The 26584-nt window shown below is 45.4% G+C and overlaps 1 protein-coding gene across 1 annotated transcript; it reads right to left on the bottom strand.

The window, feature by feature from the left end:
• Positions 1 to 1442: 1442 nt before the first annotated feature.
• Positions 1443 to 5178, bottom strand: LOC137534039 (uncharacterized). The gene is made up of 3 exons (XM_068255365.1): positions 4725 to 5178; positions 4527 to 4628; positions 1443 to 2346 (listed from the first exon to the last, which is right to left on the bottom strand). The coding sequence occupies exons 1-3, from the start codon at positions 4937 to 4939 to the stop codon at positions 1461 to 1463; spliced, it is 1203 nt and encodes a 400-aa protein (XP_068111466.1). The 5' UTR covers positions 4940 to 5178; the 3' UTR covers positions 1443 to 1460.
• Between the last annotated feature and the right edge of the window lie 21406 nt (positions 5179 to 26584).

The raw sequence follows: 26584 nt of genomic DNA, 5'->3' as shown, positions 1-26584 counted from the left end.
ACTTTATTACATACACTGTGGCAACTATGCTACCTATACTGGGCAACTATACCTGATTACTTGCCGTGGTGGGCTTAGTATAACGCAGTTGTTCCTTTCCTTTTTTGGGGTGGGGTGTCTTTTAATACCCAGCACCGGGTGTCAAATGCTCTAGGTACGCCACTGCAGATGGCGACATCTTTAGTACTGGCAGGTGCAGCTCTGTAGAATGTTTAGGCCTAGTCCACACTAGGTCCGGAAACGTATCCGTGGCTGCGTTTTTCAAACCGGATGAAAAACGGAGTCCCGGATACTAATGTTGAAAATAGCAGCCAGCCTCACCCAAGTAAAAAACGGATCCGTCTGCGTTTGCGGGGACCCGTTTTCAAAACCTGAACGGAAGGTCCGGATCTGCTGCATTTTCACGGACCACGGATACACGGATGGGTAGCGCAAAGCAATGGGAAAACGCATCTCCATCTCCACAGGCAAAATAGCACCAAAAACGGATGACAAAACGGAAAGCCTGAACTTCCTTCTCCTCCCCTCAACGTCATCTCTGACAGCTTCCTGTTTACGAGCTGGGAGAGACACGAGTGCAGCCATCATGCCCAGGAGCTTCATCAATGTGGAGGACTTCATTATGGCCGTCCAAGAGCGGCCAGAGCTGTACGATAAGAAGAATGACCTCTATAGTGACCTACAGCATGCCAGGAGGGTATGGGAGGAGATCACAAAACAATTTGTTCCTGAGTATGACAAGTTTCCATCCAGGAAGCAGGCCAAGGAACGTAAGTGTGCCCCCTCATATCTGTGTGGTTTGAAATACATGTTTTTAAGTAATCTAAATGCCACTCTCTGCCCCCCCCCCTCCAGTGTCTCCTAAACTGCCACTCTTTAGCCCCCCACCGTCCCCTCCCCCCCCTCAATCTACCCCCCCTCAGTGTCTCAAAAATGCTCTGCCCCCCTGAAGTGTCTCCTAAACTGCCACTCTCTGCCCCCCACCGTCCCCTCCCCCCCCCCTCAATTTAGCCCCCTCAGTGTCTCAAAAATGCTCTGCCCCCCTGAAGTGTCTCCTAAACTGCCACTCTCTGCCCCCCACCGTCCCCTCCCCCCCCCCCTCAATCTAGCCCCCTCAGTGTCTCAAAAATGCTCTGCCCCCCTGAAGTGTCTCCTAAACTGCCACTCTCTGCCCCCCACCGTCCCCTCCCCCCCCCCCTCAATCTAGCCCCCTCAGTGTCTCAAAAATGCTCTGCCCCCCTGAAGTGTCTCCTAAACTGGCTTCCCCAGTGCCACACATGTTGCATTTATAAGAACACTCATCTGTAAAAAGTTTAGAAAAAGTTTATTAAACAAAGAAAGAAACAATTAAAAATTTACATATAAAATGTGTAACTAAAAACAGCGTAATCAACCCCCCCCCCCCCCATCACCCACCCACTAAAAAAAACAAAAACAAGTACAGCAACAACAATGTCCACTCAAAGAGGCACAATAATGTCTTGGTATGGGAAGTACCCCTCCGGCGACAAGAAGTACTGTGCCAACCGATCCCGATTCCTCTGGGCCTGAACCCTACCCCTTGTCGCATACCGGCGAATTTGGGGCAAGTAGTCCATGTCGGCATGCTGGAGATTGTACCCTTGCTCCTGTCGAACAAAGTTGTGGAGGATGCAAGCTGCTTTAACTACAGCTGTGGCGTTGGCAGGGCTCAGCTGTAGTGGCGAGTGGAACATCCTCCACTTGTTCGACATGATGCCAAATGTACACTCCACCATCCTACGAGCCCTTGTCAACCGGTAATTGAACACGCGTTGCTGGCGGCCGAGGCCTCTCATCCCATACGGCCGCATGACATGGTGTGACAAGGCAAAGGCCTCGTCGCCAACAAACACGTAGGGGTAGCTGGGCGATGTTCTTCCAGGCCATGGCTTGTCCCCGGGGATGTCCAGCCGGTCCTCATTCAGTAGTCCATGTAACCTGGAGCGCCGGAATATCCCCGAGTCACTTGAACCGCCGTAGGAGCCAACGTCGACGTATACAAACTTGTAGTCTGCGTCGGCTACAGCAAGGAGTACCAAACTAAAGTACTTTTTATAATTAAAATACAGACTCCCACTCCTCGCTGGCTTCTGTAGCCGCACATGTTTGCCGTCAATGGCTCCTAGGCAGTTTGGGAAGTTGCACCTATCCCAGAACAGTTCAGCAACCTCTATCCACTTTTTAGAGTCGGGAACCGGCATGTACTTCTCGACGAGCTTGCTCCAGATCACCCGGCTTGTCCTGTTCACGATGTTGGCGACGGTGCTTTTGCCCACTCTGAATGTTAGATGTAAACTTGCATAGCTTTGTCCCGTCGCAAGGAACCTGAAATGAAATGACAACATATTGTTTGTTTGTTGTTTACACAGTTGAAAAAATGAAGACAAAATGGCGAAGTATACGGGACAGTTTTGTCAAGGAACTTAAGGTGGAGAAAGACGAACAGAGGAGTGGAAGTGGGGCATCGAAAAGGACTCCATATTGCCACACTCGCCTTCTTTCATTCTTACGACCACTCGTACCAGCGCGAGGGTGAGTGAGTGACGTTTGCAACTTGAAATTGCTGTTATGTGTATGCTCTCCCACAACAGTTTAATCTTTGTAGTTCAATTTTTTTTTTTGTAAACACCGATGCGCCTCTACTTTTCACACATGTAACCATTGCTGTTTATTTTCTACCCACAGTACTGAAGATAATTTTGATGCACTCATGGATGATTCTAATGAAGCACCTGCCGCGACAAATAGGGATTCGTCCCCTGAACATTCCTTTGAAGACTTGACAACCATCAACGTGGATGACATAGTAGAGGATGATTCTATGACATCTGAGTCACCAACCCCTTCCACATCTACTCCACGGCCAGACGCACAACCTGCCACCGACAAAGCAAATGCTGAAACCACTCGTTCAGAAGCCAGACGACCAGCTGCTCGCCCTACAAGTGCTCGTGGACAGAGCAGAACAGCTAATGTTCAGATGGCTGGAGCTGTTTCAAGTTTGGTGGGAATGATGCGCAATCAAGAAAGTATGGTTTCACGAAGACTACAGGATCCAAGTTCTGGTCTATCACAACAATATTTGCAACACATAGAAATGCTAAAAAATCAATTAGATGAATCCAACCAAGTACTCCAAAAGGAAAGGCAGATGTTTCAGGAGCAGATTCAATCTCTACACATGCAGCATCGCCACGAGATTGACCGGATAATGCAACACCAGAACAGCCAAGTGTACTACTCGGTGATGTCACTTTTGCCTTTCATGGAACAAGTGCCACGACATCGTTTAATACAGTGCCAGTGTAGTTTGCTTGAGTGTATCAAAAGTCATTTTGAATTCTCAACTGCAACAAGTAGGCCACCTAGCGCATGGCAACCTTCTCACACTCAGCCATACCAGGGTCCATCTCCCTCTCAGTCATACCAGAGTTATCAGCAAGGCCCTTCCTTCCCTCCCTCTCAAGCAGATGAACGTCCCGTTTATACTCAGCTAGGTGGCAGTATGCAACCCAGCCCCCTTAATACGTCTCCCCAGCAAATAGGTGGAAACTACTCTTTGTTTCATGAACAAGATCCTAAAAAGTAGGATTTGCTGCTCATGTCCAATGTCCCACACCCCCTGGTTCACTAGATTTGCTACCTGCCTTTGAAGGCCTTGTGATCAACACATGCCCAACGTAGCTTTCCATCAGCACGACAAAGGGATGATGTTGATCCTAGGCCTACAATGGCAGGTAGCTCAATCTACTGAGGCAGGCAGTGTGTGGGATCCACCTTGTGAGCAACATTGTTTACATTTTATAGAAATTTTAAGATGTGTTCTAGGTACTGCACTTAAATTACTTTGCACTATAGAGCTTTGATGCTCATGGCCAATGTCCCACACCCCCTGGTTCACTAGATTTGCTACCTGCCTTTGAAGGCCTTGTGATCAACACATGCCCAACGTAGCTTTCCATCAGCACGACAAAGGGATGATGTTGATCCTAGGCCTACAATGGCAGGTAGCTCAATCTACTGAGGCAGGCAGTGTGTGGGATCCACCTTGTGAGCAACATTGTTTACATTTTATAGAAATTTTAAGATGTGTTCTAGGTACTGCACTTTAAATTACTTTGCACTACTGATGTTTGCTGCTCATGGCCAATGTCCCCCCCCCCCCCCCCCCCCGGGGTCAATAGAGCTAATCTTTCTCCCTGAACAGCAGATAGCAAAGACAATTGTCTATTGTCCAAGCTGGGCTGACCCCGGTCATGTGCAAGACATGTGTTCTGGGGGGAAGGGGAAAACAAAGACACAAAATGTAAAGACTTGAATGCCTGAACAGCAAGTACATGTTCTGAACCTGTCTCTTCCAGGTTGGAAGGAGAACTTTATAACCTACCATGTTGGTAGTTTTTCAATAAAAACTCCAAAAAAAATAAAGTTTTTGTTTGTTTACAAAATTGTCTCCTCATCAATACAAAATGAAAAGTGGTATAGGTAAAGCAGACATTACTTACCGCAAGGTGATCAGAAGTTGTTCCTCTGGGGTGATGGACTTCCGCAACCTGGTGTCTTTCTTCTGAAGATGGGGCCTCAACATCTCCAGAAGTTTATCAAAGCTTCAAAAAGGAAAGGAAAACACCATTAGCAATGTGACAAATATGGGAACAGGACAAGGTAAAGTATAGGTAAAATTGTTAATCAAGTGTACTTACACACTCACAGACATCCGGCAGTAGTTGAAGAACTTTGGTGGGTGTCGTCTGAGGTCTCTGTAGAGCTGAGAGAACTGCCCTTTCCTCTCCCTCTCTTGTAACAGGGGATGCACCCACCACCGTCTCCGACTTGACTCCAGGAGGTTTCCGGCATAGTACAGCAGGACACCCAGCCAGGCTAGGTTAAGCCAGTACATAAAGACAATGGGGTCCATGGCCTTGGCTGGGCAGCAGTGCTGGAGTGGCTGGAGTGCTCTCCTGCTGGAATGTGCTGAAAACAGGTGTTTCACACAATAGACATCAAAGCCACTCCCAAAACACTCCCCTGTACATTAAAAATATCCTTACATGGTGCTCATCTACTTTCTTTACAGAAAAACCACTCCCACTTCCCTGCTATTGTTCCAAATCCACTCCCACAGCCACCGCAACTACATTCCCCATGCTCAAAAAAGGTTATTTAACCTTTTTTTTGAAAACATTAACCACACCCATGTCCTGCCCACTGAATTGACCACACCCATGTCCTGCCCATTGAATTACCATTCAAATTTATTGATTAATGTCCCAAAAACTCCTCCCTTTTGGCTTCAATTCCATTGAAAGGCATAGAAACGTTTTCTGTCCGTTTTTTGGGGTTAAAAACGGACCGGAAACGGATGCAAAACGGATGCACTTTTTGGTAAAACGGATCCGTTTGCGTTCCGCGGGAGTTCCCCTGAGCACGGACTGCTGCATCCGTCCTGCAACTGGGTCTAGTGTGGACCTTACTGTAAGTTCTAAAGCCAGGGATAATATAGTTGGCCTCCCAGAATGCTCAGGAAATTGGGGGGGAGGGGATATAGCTAATAAGCCTAGGCTAAGCATCACTGGGTGTGCGGGGCAACAATTGTTTTTAGAATGAAAACGAAAAACCTCTACCTGCCTATGTCCATAGGTCCCCCAACTGTCCCTTTTTCAGAGGGACAGTCCCTTTTTGGGAGCCCTGTCCCTCCATCCCTCTTTCCTCCTCATTTGTCCCTCTTTCAGGACTTTGTCCCTCTTTCTATGTAAATATATATATTTCTATACTAAAAATGTGTTTGATTGACTCTAAACTTTATTCCCAGCCTTTAAATTGATATATTACTAATTTTAAAATGTTAATATGCAGGAAAATGAACCAGGATAGAAAGGACCAGTGTGGTTTGAATTATAAAACAACATATGTTTCTTATGAAATCTTTATGGTATGTGTGACTAGAGGCGTGGTGAGGGCGTGGCCAGGGGTGTGGCAGGGGCATGGCTTAAGTGTCCCTTTTTCTCATCTCAAAAAGTTGGGAGGTATGTTATGTTAGAGCATTATAATCTGCAGGTCAGTCACTTCTTTGTAAAAACAGCAAAGCACTCCAGGGTAAGGGTCCAGGGGACAGACTGTATCATCTCAGGGACATCAGGAGAAAGATGCAGGTCTGTGGGTGGCACAAACTCAAAGGAGTCCTCCCAGTCAAGCCGTCTGTACCGCCCATATATGTAAATTAACATGTCCCTTGACCAGTCATTCCTACCACTATAAAGGACACCTGAACTGAGAAGGATATGGAAGCTGCCATAGCTGTTTCCTTTTAAACAATACCAGTTGCCTGGCAGCCCTGTTGATCTATTTGGCTGCAGTAGTGTCTAAATCACACACCTGCAACAAGCATGCAGCTAATCCAGTCTGACTTTAGTCCGAACACCTGATCTGCTGCATGCTTGTTCAGGGGCTGTGGGTAAATGTATTAGAGGCAGAGGATCAGCAGGGCTGCCAGGCAACTGGTATTGATCAAAAGGAAATAAATATGTTGGCCTCCATAGCCTTCTCATTTCAGACATACTTTCAATTGCTCATAATGTTTTCACATGGTGATCAGGGCTTTCTGCAGGATGAACCGGCTGTCTGTCAGTGAGGGAGAGGATATTGCTGCATCATGGGTGGGTCAGCTGATTTAAAACCCAAGCTTTTATTTACTTTAAAACAATACCAGTTACCTGGCAGCCCTGCTGATCTATGTCAGATGCATAGCTCCCAACTGTCCCTCTTTCCTCCCTATTTGTCCCTCTTTCAGGACTTTGTCCCTCTTTCTATGTAAATAAATATATTTCTTTACTAAAAAAATGTGTTTGATTGACTCTAAACTTTATTCCCATCCTTTAAACTGATATATTACTAATTTTAAACTATTACTATAAAGGAAAATGAACCAGGATAGAAAGGACCAGTGGGGTTTAAATTTTAAAACACCATATTTTTCTTATGAGATCTTTATGGTATGTGTGACTAGGGCATGGTGGGGGCGTGATCAGGGGTGTGGCAGGGGCGTGGCTTAAGTGTCCCTCGTTCTCATCTCAAAAAGTTGGGAGGTATGCAGATCTGACAATAATGTCAGAAACAGCTGATCTGATGCATGCTTGTTCAGGGGCTGTGGCTAAAAGTATTAGAGGCAGAGGATTAGCAGGGCTGCCAGGCAACTGGTATTGCTTAAAACGAAATAAATATGGCAGCCTCCATATACCTCTCACTTTAGGTGTACTTTAACTTCATACGGTATTATTATAATCAGGGGTGTAACAATAGGAGATGCAGCTTCTGCACCCGTGGGGGGGGCGGGGACTCTCTAGGGTCCGGTCAGGGCCGTTTTGGGGGTCCGGAGGGGTTGCAGCATGAGGAGAGAGAGCATGGGCATACATCGAAAGGGAAGGGGGGACAATCCCCACCTTCACCCCGGGCTCTCCCCTCAGCGCTCCCCTCCAGCATCTATCAGCGCCAGCAGGTGGCGGGCAAAAACACATACCTCCATCCAACGTGGAGGTCCGATCTCTTAGTGCCTCAAACTACTTCCTGTTTAAACAGGAAGTAGCGTCAGACACTTAGAGAGAGGAACCTCCGGCGGTGGAACGCAGGAAGGTATGTGTTCCTGCCCGCTCTACAGACACTGATTGATGCTGGAGGGGAGCGCTGAGGGGAGAGCCTGTGGTGAGGGGCGATGTGTGCCCATGCTCTCTCCTCATGCTCCAATCCCTCCGGCCCCCCAAAACGGCCCTGAGCGGGCCTGGGGGGGGGCATCCAAACTTTTGCAGGGGGACCCAGTGATTTCTAGTTACGCATCGCCCCGGATTATAATAGTTGGTCCTAATGATCTATATAGCGCCATCTTCTACCGTGGCGGCTGTACAGAATAAGAAACAAACATGGGAACATACCGTACAGTAAGTTATAAGATACATTAAGATACATAAGGGAGAGAGCCCTGCCCTTGTAAGCTTACAATCTAAAGGAACAGGGAGGAGACAAGAGGTGGGGTGATATATCAGAGGTGCACCCAGAGGCAAGGCATATTTAGTTTTTATTCAGCAAGGGGCAGTGCCTGGCCGGAGGCTGAAGGGGAATAGTCTTGGTTTGTAGTGAGGATAAGAACCAGAGGCGCCAAAAAGGGTAAAAACACAATGAAAATTAAAAACTGGGGGGAGACATAAATCACGACTCACCGCCCATAGAGACCAAGAACCAGTATGAGACTTAATGTTCAGTCGGAACAACAACAATTTATTGGTACTCCCAGGTGCTACGCGTTTCACGGGATTTCCCCGCTTCCTCAGGCAATCAAACAGAAGCACAAGCTACAAAAATACAGAACAATAAAGTACATAAATAAGAGGACCCCAAAAGCTTGTGATAATTTATACAGAATCTAACGCTTAACAGGGTAAAGTGCAAAGAACAGTGCAGACGTATACCATATGTACAAATCAAATTCATTTCAATCACTGAGGTTCATTATAGTATTTACATAAGCGAATGTTTCAAGGATACAAACTGCAGAAGACACAGTACAAACGTGTAACCTGTATATCATATCAAGCACTAAATTCATGTCCAACACTGTGGTTAATTATAATATTTTCATGAGCAATTATCAATACCCAGTGTCTTGTAGTTTACAATAGCTCTCACTTTGTTATAGTGGTGTATTCAAACGTAAACAAATTAATGATAACCTCACCAGGGGTAAACTGGCCGGTGGAAGAGATATAAAGTGCAGTACTCAAGTCCTTAAATATTATACGATCAGCCATGGTTTGTGCAGAGTAGCATAGTAAAAAGACTTACCAAATAGGGGCCTGGTATGAGCTCAGCGCCTCAGTGAAGTATGAGGCGTACTGAGCTCTACAAATAGAATGGATTAGCGGAGAACGCCGTCTCCGCGTGGTACCACGTCACCTCCGGTATGCTGGGCGGAAGGATGTCAGCGCCATTTTAGTTGTGGATAACTAGTGGCATAGTGAAACCCGCTCGTAGGCGGCTAGCCGACGGTCTAATGCGTCATCTATGACGCATATGCATACAAGAAGGTGACAATAATGACGCCTGAACGCCATAAAAACGCAAGGGGCATGTGGATGCGTCCGAAAGGACGCATGCAGTACCGATATATGAAATAGGTAGAAGTGGTAGGTGCTATATGATATGAAATCCTGAGGGGTATCTAAATAATGAAGAAGCCAGGGTTAACTGTATAAATCAAGAGAAATTTCTCTAAAAGAACTGTGTATATTCATATCACATTTTTCACAGAAATTAGACAAATATCTACATACTATATAAAACATATATATAAAAAAATATATATATATAAAAGATACAAATACGAAAAAATTATACATAAAAAATATATATAAAAATACAACAACAAAGAACTTGTGTATAACAGTGGATTAGAACCAATAAAAGAGAGGACAAGCGTAATAAAACATTCTATCATTATCAATTGTAGTGCCATTAGTGGCATATGGAATCAACATCGTTTGGATATAAAAATTGAAAATTTTGTCTAAAATGCTTTCTCTAAGACCTCGTTGAGACCGTTAGGAACCAGACTTTTTAGGATATTGATCCAGTAGATCTCCTTCTGGCGCAAAGCTTCAAAAGTGTTTGGGATGTGTGGGGAAATAGCCTCAATAAAAGTGATGCGAAATAATAGGGGATTTTTTTCATGGTGTGTGCCAAAATGTCTGGAGACGCTGTGGAGTGCCAAGCAATTGACAATATTTCTCTTGTGTTGGCCGGCCCTGCTGCGGGCCTCCTGAGTCGTGCGGCCTACGTATTGGAGGCCACATGGACAGGAGATGAGATAAATGATGAAACGGGAGTTGCAATTGATAAATTGTTTTATGGGGTAGGTACTAGAAGTGGTGGCCGAGTGGAAGGTGCTAGTGTCATTAACAAACTGACAAGCCATGCATCGGGGTTTATTGCATGGATAAGACCCAGGCCTAGCATTACCTTTGGAATTTGTGTTCCTTAGTCTACTAGGTGCAAGTAAACTTCGTAGATTTGGGGCTCTCCTGTAAGTTAAGGGTGGTCTATCAGGTATTGCTGCTTTCAAGTAAGGGTCCTGGAGTAGGATTTCCCACCTGTTTTGTAATATCGATCTGATTGTTTTGTGTTGAGCACTAAATCGAGTAATGAATCGTGGAAAGGAGGAATCCTGGGTGGTAGCTACTGTGGGTTCGGTGGGACTAGTCTGGGTCGCTTGGAATCTGGCATCCCTAAGTAGCTTATTGGGGTACTTACGTTCAATGAATTTATTTGTCAAAATTGTAGATTGTGAATGGAAGTCCTTGTAGTCAGTACAGTTTCGAAAGATACGTTTATATTGGCAGTAGGGGGTATTGGTGGTCCAGGGTCTGTGATGGTGACTATTGAAATGGATATAATTGTTAGCATCGACCTTTTTAAAAAAAGTTTTTGTTTTGATTTTATTTCCGTCAGTGTACAAGGATAGATCCAAGAATTCTATGGTATTGTGGTGGTGTTGGGCTGTAAACTGGAGGCCAGCTACATTATTGTTTAAGTAGTGAACAAAGTGTGTAATACTGTTGGAATCTCCCTGCCAGATAAAAATTAAGTCGTCAATATATCTTTTATAAAAGATAATATTGTCTTGGAACGGGTGTTGGGGATGAAATTTGAGGTGTTCCAGTTGGCCCATGGACAGGTTCGCAAATGATGGTGCAAACGAACTGCCCATGGCCGTCCCAGTGAGCTGATGGTAATACTTGTTCTGAAAACTGAAGGAGTTATGAGTAAGAATAAATTTGGCACATTGTGTAATGAAGTTTCTTTGGGCCTGGGGCATGTGGGGGTTATTGTTTAGAAAGAAATCAATAGCAGTCAGTCCGAAGTCATGGGGTATGTTGGTGTATAGAGAGGTTACGTCACAAGTGAGCCAATGATAATTATCTTGCCAGGCAATATCTTTTATTAGCTGTATGAGGTGCTGGGAATCCTTGAGGTAAGATGGAAGTGACCGTACGTGAGGCTGGAGGTGTTGATCAACGAAAACGGATAAATTACTGGTAGTGGAGTCAATACCTGATATAATCGGTCGGCCCGGTGGTTTAATGAGTGTTTTATGTATCTTGGGAAGGTAGTAAAAGAAGGACGTTCTGGGGTGCTGATTGATGAGGAAGGTTCTTTCATTTTTAGTGAGAATGCCTTTGAAAAAGTTGTCATTTATGAAGGCTTTCAGTGTTTTGTTGTATTCCTCTGTTGGATCATGATCAAGAATGGCATAATGCTGAGAATTATCTAGTAAACGTGAAGCTTCTTCCAAATAATCAATCCGATTGAGAAGAACAATGCCCCCGCCCTTATCTGCGGGTTTAATTACAATAATGTGTGTCGATTTGAGTCTATAAAGAGCAGATTGTTCTGCGTGCGTAAGATTAGAGGGGGGGGGATCCTGTAGGTTAATCTTTAGGAGGTCTTCTAGAACTAAATCATGAAAAGTTTGTAATAAATGACCCTTTGATGCTGTGGGATTGAACCTAGAGCGTCCCTTTAGCTGGGTAGTGATATATTTCTCGGTGGAGACCTCGACTGCGTCAACTGTGACAAGTGGTATTGATTGGTTATCTGTAATAATCAAGCTATTATTGTGGTTGGTAAGTAGCTCCTTATGCTTTTTCATAGCGAAATGACGCCTTAGTGTGAGCTTACGTATATAGGTATATAGGTAATGATAAACCTTTCTCCAGTAACTTTGTTTCATGGGCAGATAGTAAATGATCGGATAGGTTGAAGATACTCCTTAGTTGTGGGTTGGGGTTGGTAGTGACTCCGGTATTAACTTCGGTACATCTTTTTTTATGTGTTTTGCCTTTGCCCCGGCTACCTCTTTTCCGGGGTCTGAGTGCGAGCGCTTCATGTTGTGTCTGAGGTTCAAGAGAACTCGATTGTTGGTAGGGCTCGGTAAGGGGAGGACCAAAGTGCTCTGGGATAGGGAGGCTGGTAGGTCTAAAAAACATGCTGCGGTAAGAGTATTGTCCAGACTATCCGTAATATCTGGTAAGTCACTCGGGACTGCCGGGTTTGTGGAGAGAACTTGGTTCTGTGTTGATGTTTCATAAATACTTAATTGGGAGATATTAATATTGTCTGCGGTGGTATTACAGATGTGACCGGCTTGTGTAGCTGACCCAGGGCCGGGTCCAGGCTGTCCACACAGTGTAGCCAGTGGTGGCCCCTTGAGAAACTAGTAGAGTGGTTTTAGATTACTAGATTTGATATAGATATTTTTGATTTTAATGTTAGGTAGTTTACTCTTCTTAGATTTAATTTCGGACGCATCCACATGCCCCTTGCGTTTTTATGGCGTTCAGGCGTCATTATTGTCACCTTCTTGTATGCATATGCGTCATAGATGACGCATTAGACCGTCGGCTAGCCGCTTACGAGCGGGTTTCACTATGCCACTAGTTATCCACAACTAAAATGGCGCTGACATCCTTCGGCGCATGCGCGCCGCACGTCACTTCCGCCCAGCATACCGGAGGTGACGTGGTACCACGCGGAGACGGCGTTCTCCGCTAATCCATTCTATTTGTAGAGCTCAGTGCGCCTCATACTTCACTGAGGCGCTGAGCTCATACCAGGCCCCTATTTGGTAAGTCTTTTTACTATGCTACTCTGCACAAACCATGGCTGATCGTATAATATTTAAGGACTTGAGTACTGCACTTTATATCTCTTCCACCGGCCAGTTTACCCCTGGTGAGGTTATCATTAATTTGTTTACTTTTGAATACACCACTATAACAAAGTGAGAGCTATTGTAAACTACAAGACACTGGGTATTGATAATTGCTCATGAAAATATTATAATTAACCACAGTGTTGGACATGAATTTAGTGCTTGATATGATATACAGGTTACACGTTTGTACTGTGTCTTCTGCAGTTTGTATCCTTGAAACATTTGCTTATGTAAATACTATAATGAACCTCAGTGATTGAAATGAATTTGATTTGTACATATGGTATACGTCTGCACTGTTCTTTGCACTTTACCCTGTTAAGCGTTAGATTCTGTATAAATTATCACAAGCTTTTGGGGTCCTCTTATTTATGTACTTTATTGTTCTGTATTTTTGTAGCTTGTGCTCCTGTTTGATTGCCTGAGGAAGCGGGGAAATCCCGTGAAACGCGTAGCACCTGGGAGTACCAATAAATTGTTGTTGTTGCGACTGAACATTAAGTCTCATACTGGTTCTTGGTCTCTATGGGCGGTGAGTCGTGATTTATGTCTCCCCCCAGTTTTTAATTTTCATTGTGTTTTTACCCTTTTTGGCGCCTCTGGTTCTTATCCTCACTACAAAGCGATCCACCTATGCTGGCAAACATTCCTCCTAATTTCTTTCTACAGAGAGCGACATCTTATACCTGAGTGGAGTCAGGTTCTAATTCTCCCCACTGGCACATGGAGTGGTTGCCTAGGGGCAATTCATGTTTGTGAGTATAACTTTTGTTAATTAATCTTGTTATCATTATCCAAAAATACCGCACCATTTGGGCTCTCGGTCTTTTGTTTTTGTTTTTTAAGTGCAGTCTTGGTTAGTGTTCCTGGATGCTCTGACTGCACTGTGCATACACTATATGTGTTTATGGTCCCCACAGCACCACAGCACATGATGCTACTTTATAAATAAATCATAATAATGCAAGTAATCAGACTCCCTCCCAAGCAATCTAATGATGCTTTAGTCTCAGCATAAACATTGGGAATTATAATACACAATGGAAAGTAGAAATTACAGTTATACGGTAAATTAAAAAAATATCCTTAATTAGCTAAACAAATATTGTATCCATTTCTTAAATGAGCTATAACTGTATGCAGCCCTACTTAGGAGAAGCCCAGTAATGGGCAATCATGAAATAAAATGCACATTTCCGTAGTAAGCCCCAAAAATGACCTTTTGAGTTTTTAGAGCAGTTGCAGTAAGAAAAGAAGTTGTTTGATCTTGTCAAAAAATGTCTTTAAACCACCAGCAAGCAAGGAAATACTCAGAATTATTCTAATAGTACTTGAAGCAAGCAAGCAAAGCAAAATGTTCAAAGTTATTTTAAAGAGAAGAGAAAAATGATCTCCTAGGAGATAATTCAGGAGAAAAAAACGTTATTGCATATGAGGCCTTGTCAATAAAATGCTGTCTAACCTATTGGCAAGAAATTGCTCAGAATAATTTTGAAAGCACCGTTTTCACCTACTTTTGGTATTTTTCTCAATTACAAAGTGCTGAAAAGTTATTTGAAACAGAAAATGAAAAACCTCACAGCAAAAAGCTTTTTCTCCTGAGTTTTCTCCTAGGTATCATTTTTCATCTTCTTTTTCAAATAATTTTTCAGCAGGTGAGGGGAAAAGCGGTGGCAAAATTATTCCGAGTATTTTCTTGCTTGCTGGTGGCTTAATCTCCCTGGTGGTCAATTAAAGAGACTCTGAAGTGAGAATAAATCTCGCTTCAGAGCTCATAGTTAGCAGGGGCATGTGTGCCCCTGCTAAACCGCCGCTATCCCGCGGCTTAACGAGGGTCCCTTCACCCCAACCCCCCCACCCCCTGCAAAATCAACGACCACCTTGGTCGTAATTTTTGCTCTTCCTGAAGGCAGGGCTAACGGCTGCAGCCTTGCCTCTCAATGCGTCTATCAGACGCGCATCGCCGCCTCTCCCCCGCCCCTCTCAGTGAAGGAAGACTGAGAGGAGCGGGGGAGAGGCGGAGGTACGTGTCTGATAGACGCGCGGGAGGCAGGGCTGCGGCCGTTAGCCCTGCCCCAATGCGGAAGTGCTCCCCCGCTGAGGGGATTTGGGGGATCAGGGACCCCCGTTAAGCCGCGGGATACACATGCCCCTGCTATCTATGAGGTCTGAAGCGAGATTTATTCTCGGTTCAGACTCTCTTTAAATCCGCCAGGGAGGCAGCGCAGCACTATTTAATTTTTTTTTTTTTTTAAATCATGTAGCTAGCGCTAGTGCAGCGGCATCCCCCCACCCCCTCCGATCGCCTCCGGCGATCAAGCCCATCCGGAAATGCCGTTCTGAATGGGATTTCCTCAAGGGTTTCCCCCATGATGACGTCATCGATGTCGGACGGCGGAGGGAGTCCCGATCCACCACTCAGTGCTGCCTGGCACTGTTTGTCCTGGCAGCGCACAGGTTCTCGGGGGGCACCCTCTAATGCGGCGGCGAATCGGCGCAGAGCGGCAGCGATCGGAGGTTACACGCAGCTAGCAAAGTGCTACCTGCGTGTATAAAAAAAAAAAAATTATGCACGTCGGTCCAGCGGGGCCTGAGCAATCCTACACGGCGGCTTGCCCTGAGCTCATCTCAGGGTTACCGCTAAGGAGTTTAAAAAGCATTTTATTGGAGGGAAAATATCACTTAGGAGAAAACGCAGTAGAAAAAGTGATTTGCATATGGGCCATGGTCTCTCAGGGTGCTCCGGAGTAGAAGGATGCTTAAAGGATACCTGAAGTGACATGTGACATGATGAGATAGACATGTGTATGTACAGTGCCTAGCACACAAATAACTATGCTGTGTTCCTTTTTTCCTTTCTCTGCCTAGAAGAGTTAAACATCAGGTATGTAAGTGGCTGACTCAGTCCTGACTCAGACAGGAAGTGACTACAGTGTGACCCTCACTGATAAGAAACTTCCCTTTTTGCCTCTTTCCGGCTCTCAGAAGCCATTTTCTGCTAGGAAAGTGTTTCATAGTTGGAATTTCTTATCAGCGAGAGTCACACTGTAGTCACTTCCTGTCTGAGTCAGGACTGAGTCAGCCACTTACATATCTGATATTTAACTCTTTCAGGCAGAGAAATTAAAAAAGAAACACAGCCTAGTTATTTGTGTGCTAGGCACTGTACATACCCATGTCTATCTCATCATGTCACATGTCACTTCGGGTATCCTTTAATTAAATAGCCTAGGCAAAACATCAATAGCAGGATGAAGTTACATTTCAATATCCCACATTATATACCGTAAATACAGGAAATGTTTATGCTGTTGAAACCAGGATAATCCCCATAAAACTGGATATCATGAACCATTTTATTACATTTCTCTTTAGGTCGTAGCAGTGCCTCATTAGGAAAACCACCTATCCATTTAAACGTATAAGAAATATACCATCAATTGTGTCTTGTTTTTGTGAAACTGATTTATGTTGTGGTCTTTACAGAGTTATACTACAACAGGAGGAATAACCACTGCTCTGCAAAATACGCAACAAAACAGGTAACTGGGGCGTATGATTCTTTTTTTTATAATTGTAGACAATTAAGATGAGTTAACAAGCAGGCTTCAGCGAGTAACAAATCGCATCAAGCATGCCTTTCACTTTAAATTAAGACGAGGAGCCTTGTACGAGGCAGAGATTGCCGGGCGCACATTCGCCTATTGGATACCGATAGTGTTTTGTGCCAGAATTAGCAATAATGCAGCTAATCTTGAGTTGGCAGATGCAGAGCAACTTAAGCAGATAGTGCAGGCAGGAGCAGTGAGCCAGTCCGCAGGCCTCGCGGATCGAAGCTGGGAGCCGAGGATAGCGCGCAGATCCACCAAGACCTTCATGCTCCACGTTTTCAGGGAAATAAGTCTGAACAAAATCCCCGCACTGAAAAAAAAGCTGGACGGGGAAAATCGGCGGCGCTGCAGACCCAAATCTGTGAGATGCGGAGACTGAAGAGGTCACGAAAGTATCCAGCAAAGGAATTTCACATTGCCAGAATTACGGATAAAAAAGCGTGTTAATCTGTTTGTAAGATTCATAAGCAGGTCTGGGAGAGGTAACTGCTGTCAATCACACTGTCTTGAGTTTGGCGGTGACGTTTCTTGGGTCATTTCCAACGAAACAGTGCGTTTTGCCGCTTTTTTTGGCTATCCCATAGTGTTATTTGCAGCTATGGGACGCTGATCATGTTCTTGTTGCCGCTGGGTTATCGGCAAACATCGCCAGTGTTGCCCAAGTTTGGAAAATGGCGTTGAGCTGTGGCTTTACCGTAGCACGCCTCAAGCAGGGGCGTAACTAGAAATCACTGGGCCCCCCTGCCAAACTTCGGATGAGCCTTTACCCAACTTTCATTGCTGGAGGGGGGGGGGGGGGGGGGTGCTGATGGTAGCCTGAGGTCGGGGGGGGGGGAGCTATTTGTGCCTGCTGCTCCCCCTTCCTGCACTGCGCCCCCTCCTGCCCCTAAATTGGCCCCAGAGCCAGAGGCCCCCCTAAGGCTACTCCCCCTAAGGCCCCCCCTGCGGCTGCATCCCTTGCAGGGGCTATTGTTAAGCCCCTGGCGGCAAGAGCCACCGGTGGAATGAGGACAGGGATTCCTGGATGTTAGGAGGGTCGTCTGTGTGCCAGGAAACCGGGCGGGAGAGCGGAGAGGAGGCAGCCAGGCACCAGGTGGCCCAAACTGTTTGTCCAAATGACGCCCCCTAGATTTTGCTGTCTGAATCACTTCATTGGGGTGGTGCACAGCAGAACGGTTATGGAGCGTTTTTTAAAACGCTTGCGGGCTGAAAACCGCTTGGCTAATGGAAGTGAATGGGACGGTGCTCACCAGAGCGGGTCGTTTTTTCCACAAAAGCAAAATTGGGGGCTGCAGCATTTTTTAGATTTCTGAGGCGTTTCTGCCTCAATGTTAAAGTATAGGAAAGTGGAAAACTGCTCTGAAAACCGCCAGATCAGAGCGGGTTTTCCAGGCATTTTTGTTACAGAAGCTGTTCAGTAACCGCTTTACTGTAACAATATTTGTAATCTGCTTCACAAAAACACTCCAAAAAAAGCTAAGCATGTTTAGAAAACGTCTCTAATCATGCCTAGAATCGCTCAGAAATCTGCTTCAAAAACCTCTAGCCTTTTGCGGATCTGCTAGAGATTTTTTGGTGTGCACTGGGCCATTCAGGTGGTTTCATGGTAGAACCGTCCATGTACAATGCTCATTAGTTGCTTGAAGAATAGACTATTGTGCAGCCTTTATTATAGCTTGTAAGTTATTTTTGAGAACATCCTCTCCTCCTTTTATTCTTTATTTTATTTACTTTTTTTCCAGCCCTCCCTCTGCTGTCTGCAGGCTTTATAATGTAATGTACAGCAGTCTTTACATAGAGTACGATGATGGCATTTCTTGAGATATTCCCATTACCCTCACTTCAGAGCCTTACTGGAAATGACTGTTTGCACAGAGATGCCCCTGAAAATTAGATATTCCATTTACTGTCGGATTCATCACATTTCCGCGATTTTCAGGAATGCGGGAGATACGCATCTCTTCTGAAAACTATTTTCTTATCTTGCCGGCTCAAGTTGCACAAACATCTGAGCCTCGGTTATTGCCGATCTCAGCAAGTCTTCTCCACTCGGCTAATCAGAAGTGATCCCCCATCCCATAAAACAGGACGCTGCCAATTACAGGCGAACGCCACGCTAATCTTTCACTCTCGGTAACGAGCGATCGCAATTTGTCTGCATATCAGATCAATATTAAAAAACAAACGGCTTCTTTAGCATTGATTCTCAGCGATGACTTTAATATTTTATCGTGCCTGCTGTGTTTGCTACGAAAATGTCAATGCGCGCTTAACTGGACAGAGTCGCCAAAGAGAATATAATCGTGTCATTTGGGTCTGTTTTCCAGGGATCACAGTAGCTTTTAATGGTTCTCTTATTCCCATGGTTAAAGAAAATGTTTGGTAATTAAACCCCAATGGCTTCAATTCTGGTAGCTATGTGAGGTGAATATTTTTTTTGTAGGTAAAATACTTCATGATGTATTTTCCTCTTCTTTTAGCAATTTTGAAAGATTTTTCTACATTTTCAAACATGAGGTAAAACATGAGGTATTTCAGCGGTAAACGTGCAGTAAACAAATAATAGTCTTTAATTGTCTTCCATAAATTAGGATAGTATTTGGACAATGTTTAATTTTGAGGTGGGAAGGTGTATTTGATTATGTAGCAACCTATGAAAAATATATTTATAGGCATCTCTTATAAAAAAAAAATCCAGTAAATATTTGGAGTTTTATTTCTACTATTCTTTTCTATTACACGGCCTGAATAGGAACGACACTAAAACAGCAATAGGAACGCCACCAAAAACTGAAAAATGCATACGAATTGACTTTACCTCCAGGTACAGGCAGGTCTTAAACTGATCGTAATATTATGTGCTAACGCCCCCTAATTTCCATGAGAATAGCTATTTTTGGTAAATTACCTCACAAATTACCTCGTAATTTACCTCATGAGGTAAATCATGACTAAAACCTACCAGAATTACTAAATGTCATTACATCATGAGGTAAATTACCTCACATGAGGTAATTTGTTTGATAACACTATTAGAAAATGTACATTTCATAGAGAATTTGTATGTGTGCATCAAACCAAAAACTACTAGAATATGTATTGAAATCCCCGCCCCCCAGTGTGAAATTGGGCCCAGGCATTTTTTTTCTTTTCAAACCATAGGTGCAAAGGATGCTGGGGGATGTTAAATCCTCTATGATGTACCAGATATAAACTTTATAATGTTCATCTAACAGACTACATATACAGTATGTATTGTCATTAAACATTTTCTTGGCAATACGTTAGTCTTTACGGTAGACTAACGAGGTATGGTAGTCTTTAAACGTTTTTATGCTGAACAGTACACTCATCAGTGGTGAGAACGCAAGTTGCGCAATCTTACCAAATCTATGTAGCAGAAGGCTAAGCTGAGCAGACATCCTTTAAATGGATAAAGTCGTTTCTCATATTACATAGAAGTGGTAAGATTGGACAATCAGTATTTAATCCTTAATACAGTGACAGGTGATGGTATCGGTGCAACTACAAAATGAAGCCGAGTGCACCAAGTTAATCCCAACACTTGGCAAAGCATGCAAATATGCAAATACAAAAGACAGTAAGTTCCTGGATGCAGTAGGTGGCCCTTCTTCAATTGATTTTTATTTTAAGTGCCATTTAAGCTGCCAGCAAGCAATAAAATACTTTAATCGTTTTTGACAGTACTCTTTCAACTACTTTTTGCTACTTTTTAAACTGCAGAGTGCTGAAAAGATATTTAAACAGAAGATTAAAAATGATCTCCTAGGAAAAAAAGTGAACTGAATAAGGCTTGATAAGATTTACCACCTCTGATGGTACATAGATGAGGCAACTGATTCACCAATTCAGGGGCCTGATGATACCAAATTCTAAATTGGTCCTGTGAGTCTACTGGCCAGACTGTCCTTCTGGTCATCTAAAGTTCCTGATGACATTGAGCCGGTGTCTGAATCCAGTCATCTGCGGTTGCCCAGCATGGACCATCCATCCTGGCGAATCCTCCACATATGTCAGGGCTAAGGCAGGCCACCCCGGGTGCTAGTATGGGAGATGAAAGTGGACAAGGAAGGCACTTGGCCAAGTTGGGAATATATATTTTTATATGCTAAATAAACAAGAAGTAATTTCATAGGTGTAACTGTCTCTGTCTGTGCATGGTTCTAACTGCAGCCACAGTCAGCACAGCCATGCCCCTTTTTTCCTCGCCTACTTACACATTTTGATACTGTGGCTGCCGATGCAGCTGTCCCCTCCCCTGCTTACACCTCCCAGACGATGCAGTTGTCCCCTCCCCTGCTTACACCTCCCTGACGATGCAGTTGTCCCCTCCCCTGCTTACACCTCCCTGACGATGCAGTTGTCTCCTCCCCTGCTTACACCTCTCTGACACTGCACTTTCCCTCCCCCCGCTTCCACCTCTCTAACACTGCAGCTTTACCCTCCCCTGATTACACCTCTCTGGCACTGTGACTGCCACCTCCCCTGCTTACACATCTTTGACAATACAGCTGTCCCCTCCCCTGCTTAATCCACTCTGACACTGCAGCTGTCCCCTCCCCTGCTTACATCTCTCTGACCATTTGCTCGTCCACCTCTGTTTAGAGGGACTCAGTGCTAGAACACAGAAGGTTGGTGAAACCTCTAAACTATACATAGGCTCCTTTCTACCGAGCTAAGTATCTAATTTTTTATTTTCAAAAGACTAGTACGGTACAGTAGCTTCTCTCAAACAAGACCATGAATGATAGACTACATTGAAATGTAGATAGATCGCACTTATGCATTTAGAAATCACTCTGACATAGTGCCGTCAAGAACGTTCATCATCTAGATATTCAAGTGGAAATTATCCTCGATTTCTTTTTGTCCTCAGCTTTTACTCCTACACTCGTTATTTGTTCTTTATTTTATTTTTTTTACATGAATACATACAAATAAGCTGATGATATTAATAAGGGCTTGGGAGGGGGGTAATTTTGCACTCCAGCATGGTATGCAGCCTTGAACACAACGCCGGGAAACAAAAGCCAGTTCCCAACATTTGAGTACTTGAGAATCCTTGTCTTCTGCGGCTGGCGAACAACGGCAGAGCTGTACGAGGGAGACAAGAGGACAAACCCGACCAGAAGGAGGAGAGGGGGGGGGGGGGGGGGAGTTTAAATTTAGCTATCGTAAGGGATTCATGAGCAGGAAGCTGCTGCTTATCTCTCTTTGGGAACCGGGACTGGCGGATAATTTAGTGTCAGATGACACCCATTTGGTTAGGATGTAACTGAAACACTTTGATAGACAGTGATTTAAATTGATTAACCAGCGACAACCACTTAATGCTAATAAATCTTTAAAATATTTAAGAGGAAGAGCCTGCGATGGAATTTTCTCAAGGTAACAGGTAACGGAGCCAAAGAAACGGAATACGCTTAACCCCGTAACAAGCAGTAACAGTCCATATGTGAATTTTATTCTGTGCTCTTTAGTTTCCATACATACAATGTTCCCGCGCCCTCGACCCCCACCTAAAACTACTTATGAACTTGTTTTACTCAATTGGTGGTCTCATCTGTGGAAGTGAAATTCTGGATGTGGGCGGGGAGTATCTGGAAGTGGTCGGTCCTCACAGGTGTATATTTGATGCAGTGTAGCAGGAAGTGGGCCTCATCCTACTATAGGGTATAGGCGCCTCTATTGTGCTACTGAACATTTGAGACTGTGATCCTTTAAGATTTGCCTCATCCTCCAGGACCTCCTGGTCACATTGTCTGCACAGTCTCTCCTCCCGGGGCTTCCATGTCTGTCTGTGCCGCCCTGTCTCTACCTGCAGGCTGTGGGCAGAGAGTCTCTGGAAGTGGGCAGTCCTCACAGGTGCGTATTTGCTGCAGTGTAGCAGGAAGTGGGCCTCATCCTCCAGGACCCCCTGGTCACATTGTCTGCACAGTCTCTCCTCCCGGGCTTCCATGTCTGTCTGTGCCATCCTGTCTCCATCTCCAGGCTGTGGGCTGAGAGTCTCTGGAAGTGGACAGTCCTCACAGGAGCGTATTTGGTGCAGCGTAGCAGGAAGTGGGCCTCATCCTCCAGGACCTCCTGGTCACATTGCCTGAACAGTATCTCCTCCCGGGGATTCCATGTCTGTCTGTGCCACCTTGTCTCTACCTTCCAGTCTCTGGAAGTGAGCAGTCCTCACAGGTGCGTATTTGCTGCAGTGTAGCAGGAAGTGGGCCTCATCCTCCAGGAACCCCTGGTCACATTGTCTGCACAGTCTCTCCTCCCGAGGATTCCATGTCTGTCTGTGCCACCCTGTCTCTACCTGCAGGCTGTGGGCAGAGAGTCTCTGGAAGTGGGCAGTCCTCACAGGTGCGTATTTGCTGCAGTGTAGCAGGAAGTGGGCCTCATCCTCCAGGACCCCCTGGTCACATTGTCTGCACAGTCTCTCCTCCCGGGCTTCCATGTCTGTCTGTGCCATCCTGTCTCCATCTCCAGGCTGTGGGCTGAGAGTCTCTGGAAGTGGACAGTCCTCACAGGAGCGTATTTGGTGCAGCGTAGCAGGAAGTGGGCCTCATCCTCCAGGACCTCCTGGTCACATTGCCTGAACAGTATCTCCTCCCGGGGATTCCATGTCTGTCTGTGCCACCCTGTCTCTACCTCCAGGCTGTGGGCGGAGAGTCTCTGGAAGTGGACAGTCCTCACAGGTGCGTATTTGGTGCAGTGTAGCAGGAAGTGGGCTTCATCCTCCAGGACCTCCTGGTCACATTGCCTGAACAGTATCTCCTCCCGGGGATTCCATGTCTGTCTGTGCCACCCTGTCTCTACCTCCAGGCTGTGGGCACTCCAGATACGGAGCCATTGTGTACTCCCTCTGCAGAGATAGCTAGACAGTGAGTTTCTGGGATTTCTTTATGGCACTCCTCCATTCCTCTAGGTATTGTTCCTTGCAGCTTTCTATGGTCCCTTTTTTCAGGTTATGTTGGTGGTCCTGACTGGGCTGGCTGCTGATGCTTTGCTTCACAGCGCATGGTATGGCCTCGGCTTCCTGGCTCAGTGGGGCTTTGAGCTACTCCGCTGGTTGTGATTGTTTATTATAAAATTCCTGTGTATGACCTTGCCTTGTTTCTTGACCTTGTTATTGGATAGCCGCTGGGACCGACCTTGGACCCATTTTCGTCCTGCCTCTGTCTCACCCCTTGGTACAGTTATATTCTGATCTACCGTGTATGACCTCTGTGGATCCAGCAGGCCTCACATTACTATAATATCACATTCATGGACATTTTCAGTAAATGGTATAAGGAGACCGGCATTTTCAGTTTTGTTTGCAGTCATTTTTGCATTGAAAACGCTTTTTTTTTTTATCACGGAAATATTTTTACAATATAGTCAATGAAAAAAAAATATCAGAAAGTGGAAGCAAAGATTGAAATTTTTGTTGTGGAATATAAGGGCCATGTTGACATACATGTTGACAAGGTGATTTTTTTATTATTTTTGCGAACACCTTCATATCTTTCTGATGATGTGGCTGACCCATCCTTTTTTGCACCTCTCTGACCCTGTTGCTGTCCCCTCCCTGAATACACCACCTCTCAGACACTGCAGCTGTCCCCTCCCCTGAATACACCATCTCTCTGACACTGCAGCTGTCCCCTCCCCTGCTTACACTGCTCTGACACTACAGCTGTCCCCTTCCCTGCATACACCTCTCTGACACTGCAGCTGTCCCCTCCCCTGCTTACACCTCTATGACACTGCAGCTGTCCCCTTCCCTGCATACACCTCTCCGACACTACAGTTGTCCCCTCCTCTGCTTACACCTCTCTGACATTGCATCTGTCCCCTCCCCTGCTTACACCTCTCTTACACTGCCGCTGTACCCTCCCCTGTTTACACCTCTCTGACACTGCAGCTGTCCCCTCCCCTGCTTACACCTCTCTGACACTGCAGCTGCCCCCTCCTCTGCTTACACCTCTCTGACACTGCAGCTGCCCCCTCCTCTGCTTACACCTCTCTGACACTGCAGTTGTCCCCTCCTCTGCTTACACCTCTCTGACACTGAAGTTGTTCCCTCCTCTACTTACACCTCTCTGACACTGCAGTTGTCCCCTCCTCTGCTTCCACTTCTCAGACACTTTGGCTCTCCCCTCCCTGATTATACCTCTCTGACATTGAGCCTGTACCTTCCTCTGCTTACACCTCTCTGACACTGAGGCTGTCCCCTCCCCTGATTACACCTCTCTGACACTGTGGCTGTCCCCTCCCCTGCTTATTCCTCTCTGATGCTTTGGCTGTTTCCTCCCCTGCTTACACCTCTCTGATGCTGTGGCTGTCCCCTCCCCTGCTTAAACCTCTGTGACACTTTGGCTCTCCCCTCCCCTGATTACACCTCTCTGACACTGAGGTTTCCCTTGCCCTGCTTACACCTCTCTGATGCTGTTGCTGTCCCCTCCCCTGCTTACACCCCTCTTACCCTGTGGCTGTCCCTATTACCGCTTACATCTTCTGACACTGCAGCTGTCCTTGTAAGGTTTTTTTTTGTGGACCCCATATCAGTTTTCATAGGGGGCTCAATGTAAAACTTCAGAACTGCCATTCTGAGACAAGCCATATTGAAACATTATGACAGATGACATTGCTTCCCTCTTGTAACAAAAGAAAAAAAGAAAACAAAAATAATTATAATATATATATTATATATATATATGTCTAACTGTCATGATAATCCTCTGCTTTGGATACTTGTTAGGTCGCAGACCCTTGCTGGAATGCAGATCAGGTGTGTCTCCAGTCTGGGCAGCTGCTGGTCACATAACACAGCGGTCAGTGACCTCTCTTGAAGGTATTAGCAGATTGGCAGTCGCTGGTCACATGACACAGCGGTCAGTGACGTCTCTGGAAGGTATCAGCAGATTGGCAGTCGCTGGTCACATGACACAGCGGTCAGTGACATCTCTGGAAGGTATCAGCAGATTGGCAGTCGCTGGTCACATGACACAGTGGTCAGTGACATCTCTGGAAGGTATCAGCAGATTGGCAGTCGCTGGTCACATGACACATCGGTCAGTGATATCTCTGGAAGGTATCAGCAGATTGGCAGTCGCTGGTCACATGACACAGTGGTCAGTGACATCTCTGGAAGGTATCAGCAGATTGGCAGTCGCTGGTCACATGACACAGCGGTCAGTGACATCTCTGGAAGGTATCAGCAGATTGGCAGTCGCTGGTCACATGACACAGTGGTCAGTGACATCTCTGGAAGGTATCAGCAGATTGGCAGTCACTGGTCACATGACACAGCGGTCAGTGACATCTCTGGAAGGTATCAGCAGATTGGCAGTCGTTGGTCACATGACACAGCGGTCAGTGACCTCTCTGGAAGGTATCAGCAGATTGGCAGTCACTGGTCACATGACACAGCGGTTAGTGACATCTCTGGAAGGTATCAGCAGATTGGCAGTCACTGGTCACATGACACAGTAGCTAGTGACATAACTTTGAAAGGTATCATCAGAAGCTGCGGATGGAGATTTGTTGGTCTACAAATATATTCCCATCTGTGGATTTATAAAATCAGTGATTACAGAGGTCATTTTCTGCTGTCATGTGTCTTGCTATCATTTGCATTTATTGTGGTATTTATGAAGCCATAATAAATAACAGGGCAGCAGTGAATTGCACGGATGAAGGAAGAAAGATATTGATTTCCTGCAGAGATACGTCGATGACATTGGTGCAGTAATGAATGGGGGAAGCATCGGGCAAATCTTTTTTCCATTGACTTGCATTAGTGTTGTCACCTTCAAGATGAAGAGCTGAATACAGACCAGTTGAAATAGCAATTATCACGGCTTAATAAAAGGTGTGAGTGTGGTCTGGCTGTAGGCGGTGGCTCTTTTCCCCCTTTGGCAGCACTGCCCATTTATTTAAGGCCTCTTTTCCACGGACTGCTAATAGGCAGTGAAATGCCTCTTGAGCTCTCACAACTGCTCACTGCTGCCTGGTAACTGCTTGTTGCTGCCTGGTTACTGCTCACTGCTGCCTGGTAACTGCTCACTGCTGCCTGGTAACTGCTTGTTGCTGCCTGGTAACTGCTCACTGCTGCCTGGTAACTGCTCACTGCTGCCTGGCAACTGCTTTCTGAGCACACAGCTCAACAGTTCATGGAAAATAGGCCTTACAA

The sequence above is a fragment of the Hyperolius riggenbachi genome, chromosome 10, assembly GCF_040937935.1.
Source record: "Hyperolius riggenbachi isolate aHypRig1 chromosome 10, aHypRig1.pri, whole genome shotgun sequence".
Taxonomy (NCBI): domain Eukaryota; kingdom Metazoa; phylum Chordata; class Amphibia; order Anura; family Hyperoliidae; genus Hyperolius; species Hyperolius riggenbachi.
This window is presented reverse-complemented; position numbering and strand designations above follow the sequence as displayed.

What these genes read in the sequence shown, in the direction of transcription:
- LOC137534039 (XM_068255365.1), bottom strand. Translation starts at nt 4,939, where the DNA reads ATGGACCCCATTGTCTTTATGTACTGGCTTAACCTAGCCTGGCTGGGT. An exon ending in TGCCGGATGTCTGTGAGTGT is followed by an intron (nt 4,629 to 4,724) that starts GTAAGTACACTT and finishes TCCTTTTTGAAG; the next exon opens with CTTTGATAAACTTCTGGAGA. An exon ending in CAACTTCTGATCACCTTGCG is followed by an intron (nt 2,347 to 4,526) that starts GTAAGTAATGTC and finishes ATTTCATTTCAG; the next exon opens with GTTCCTTGCGACGGGACAAA.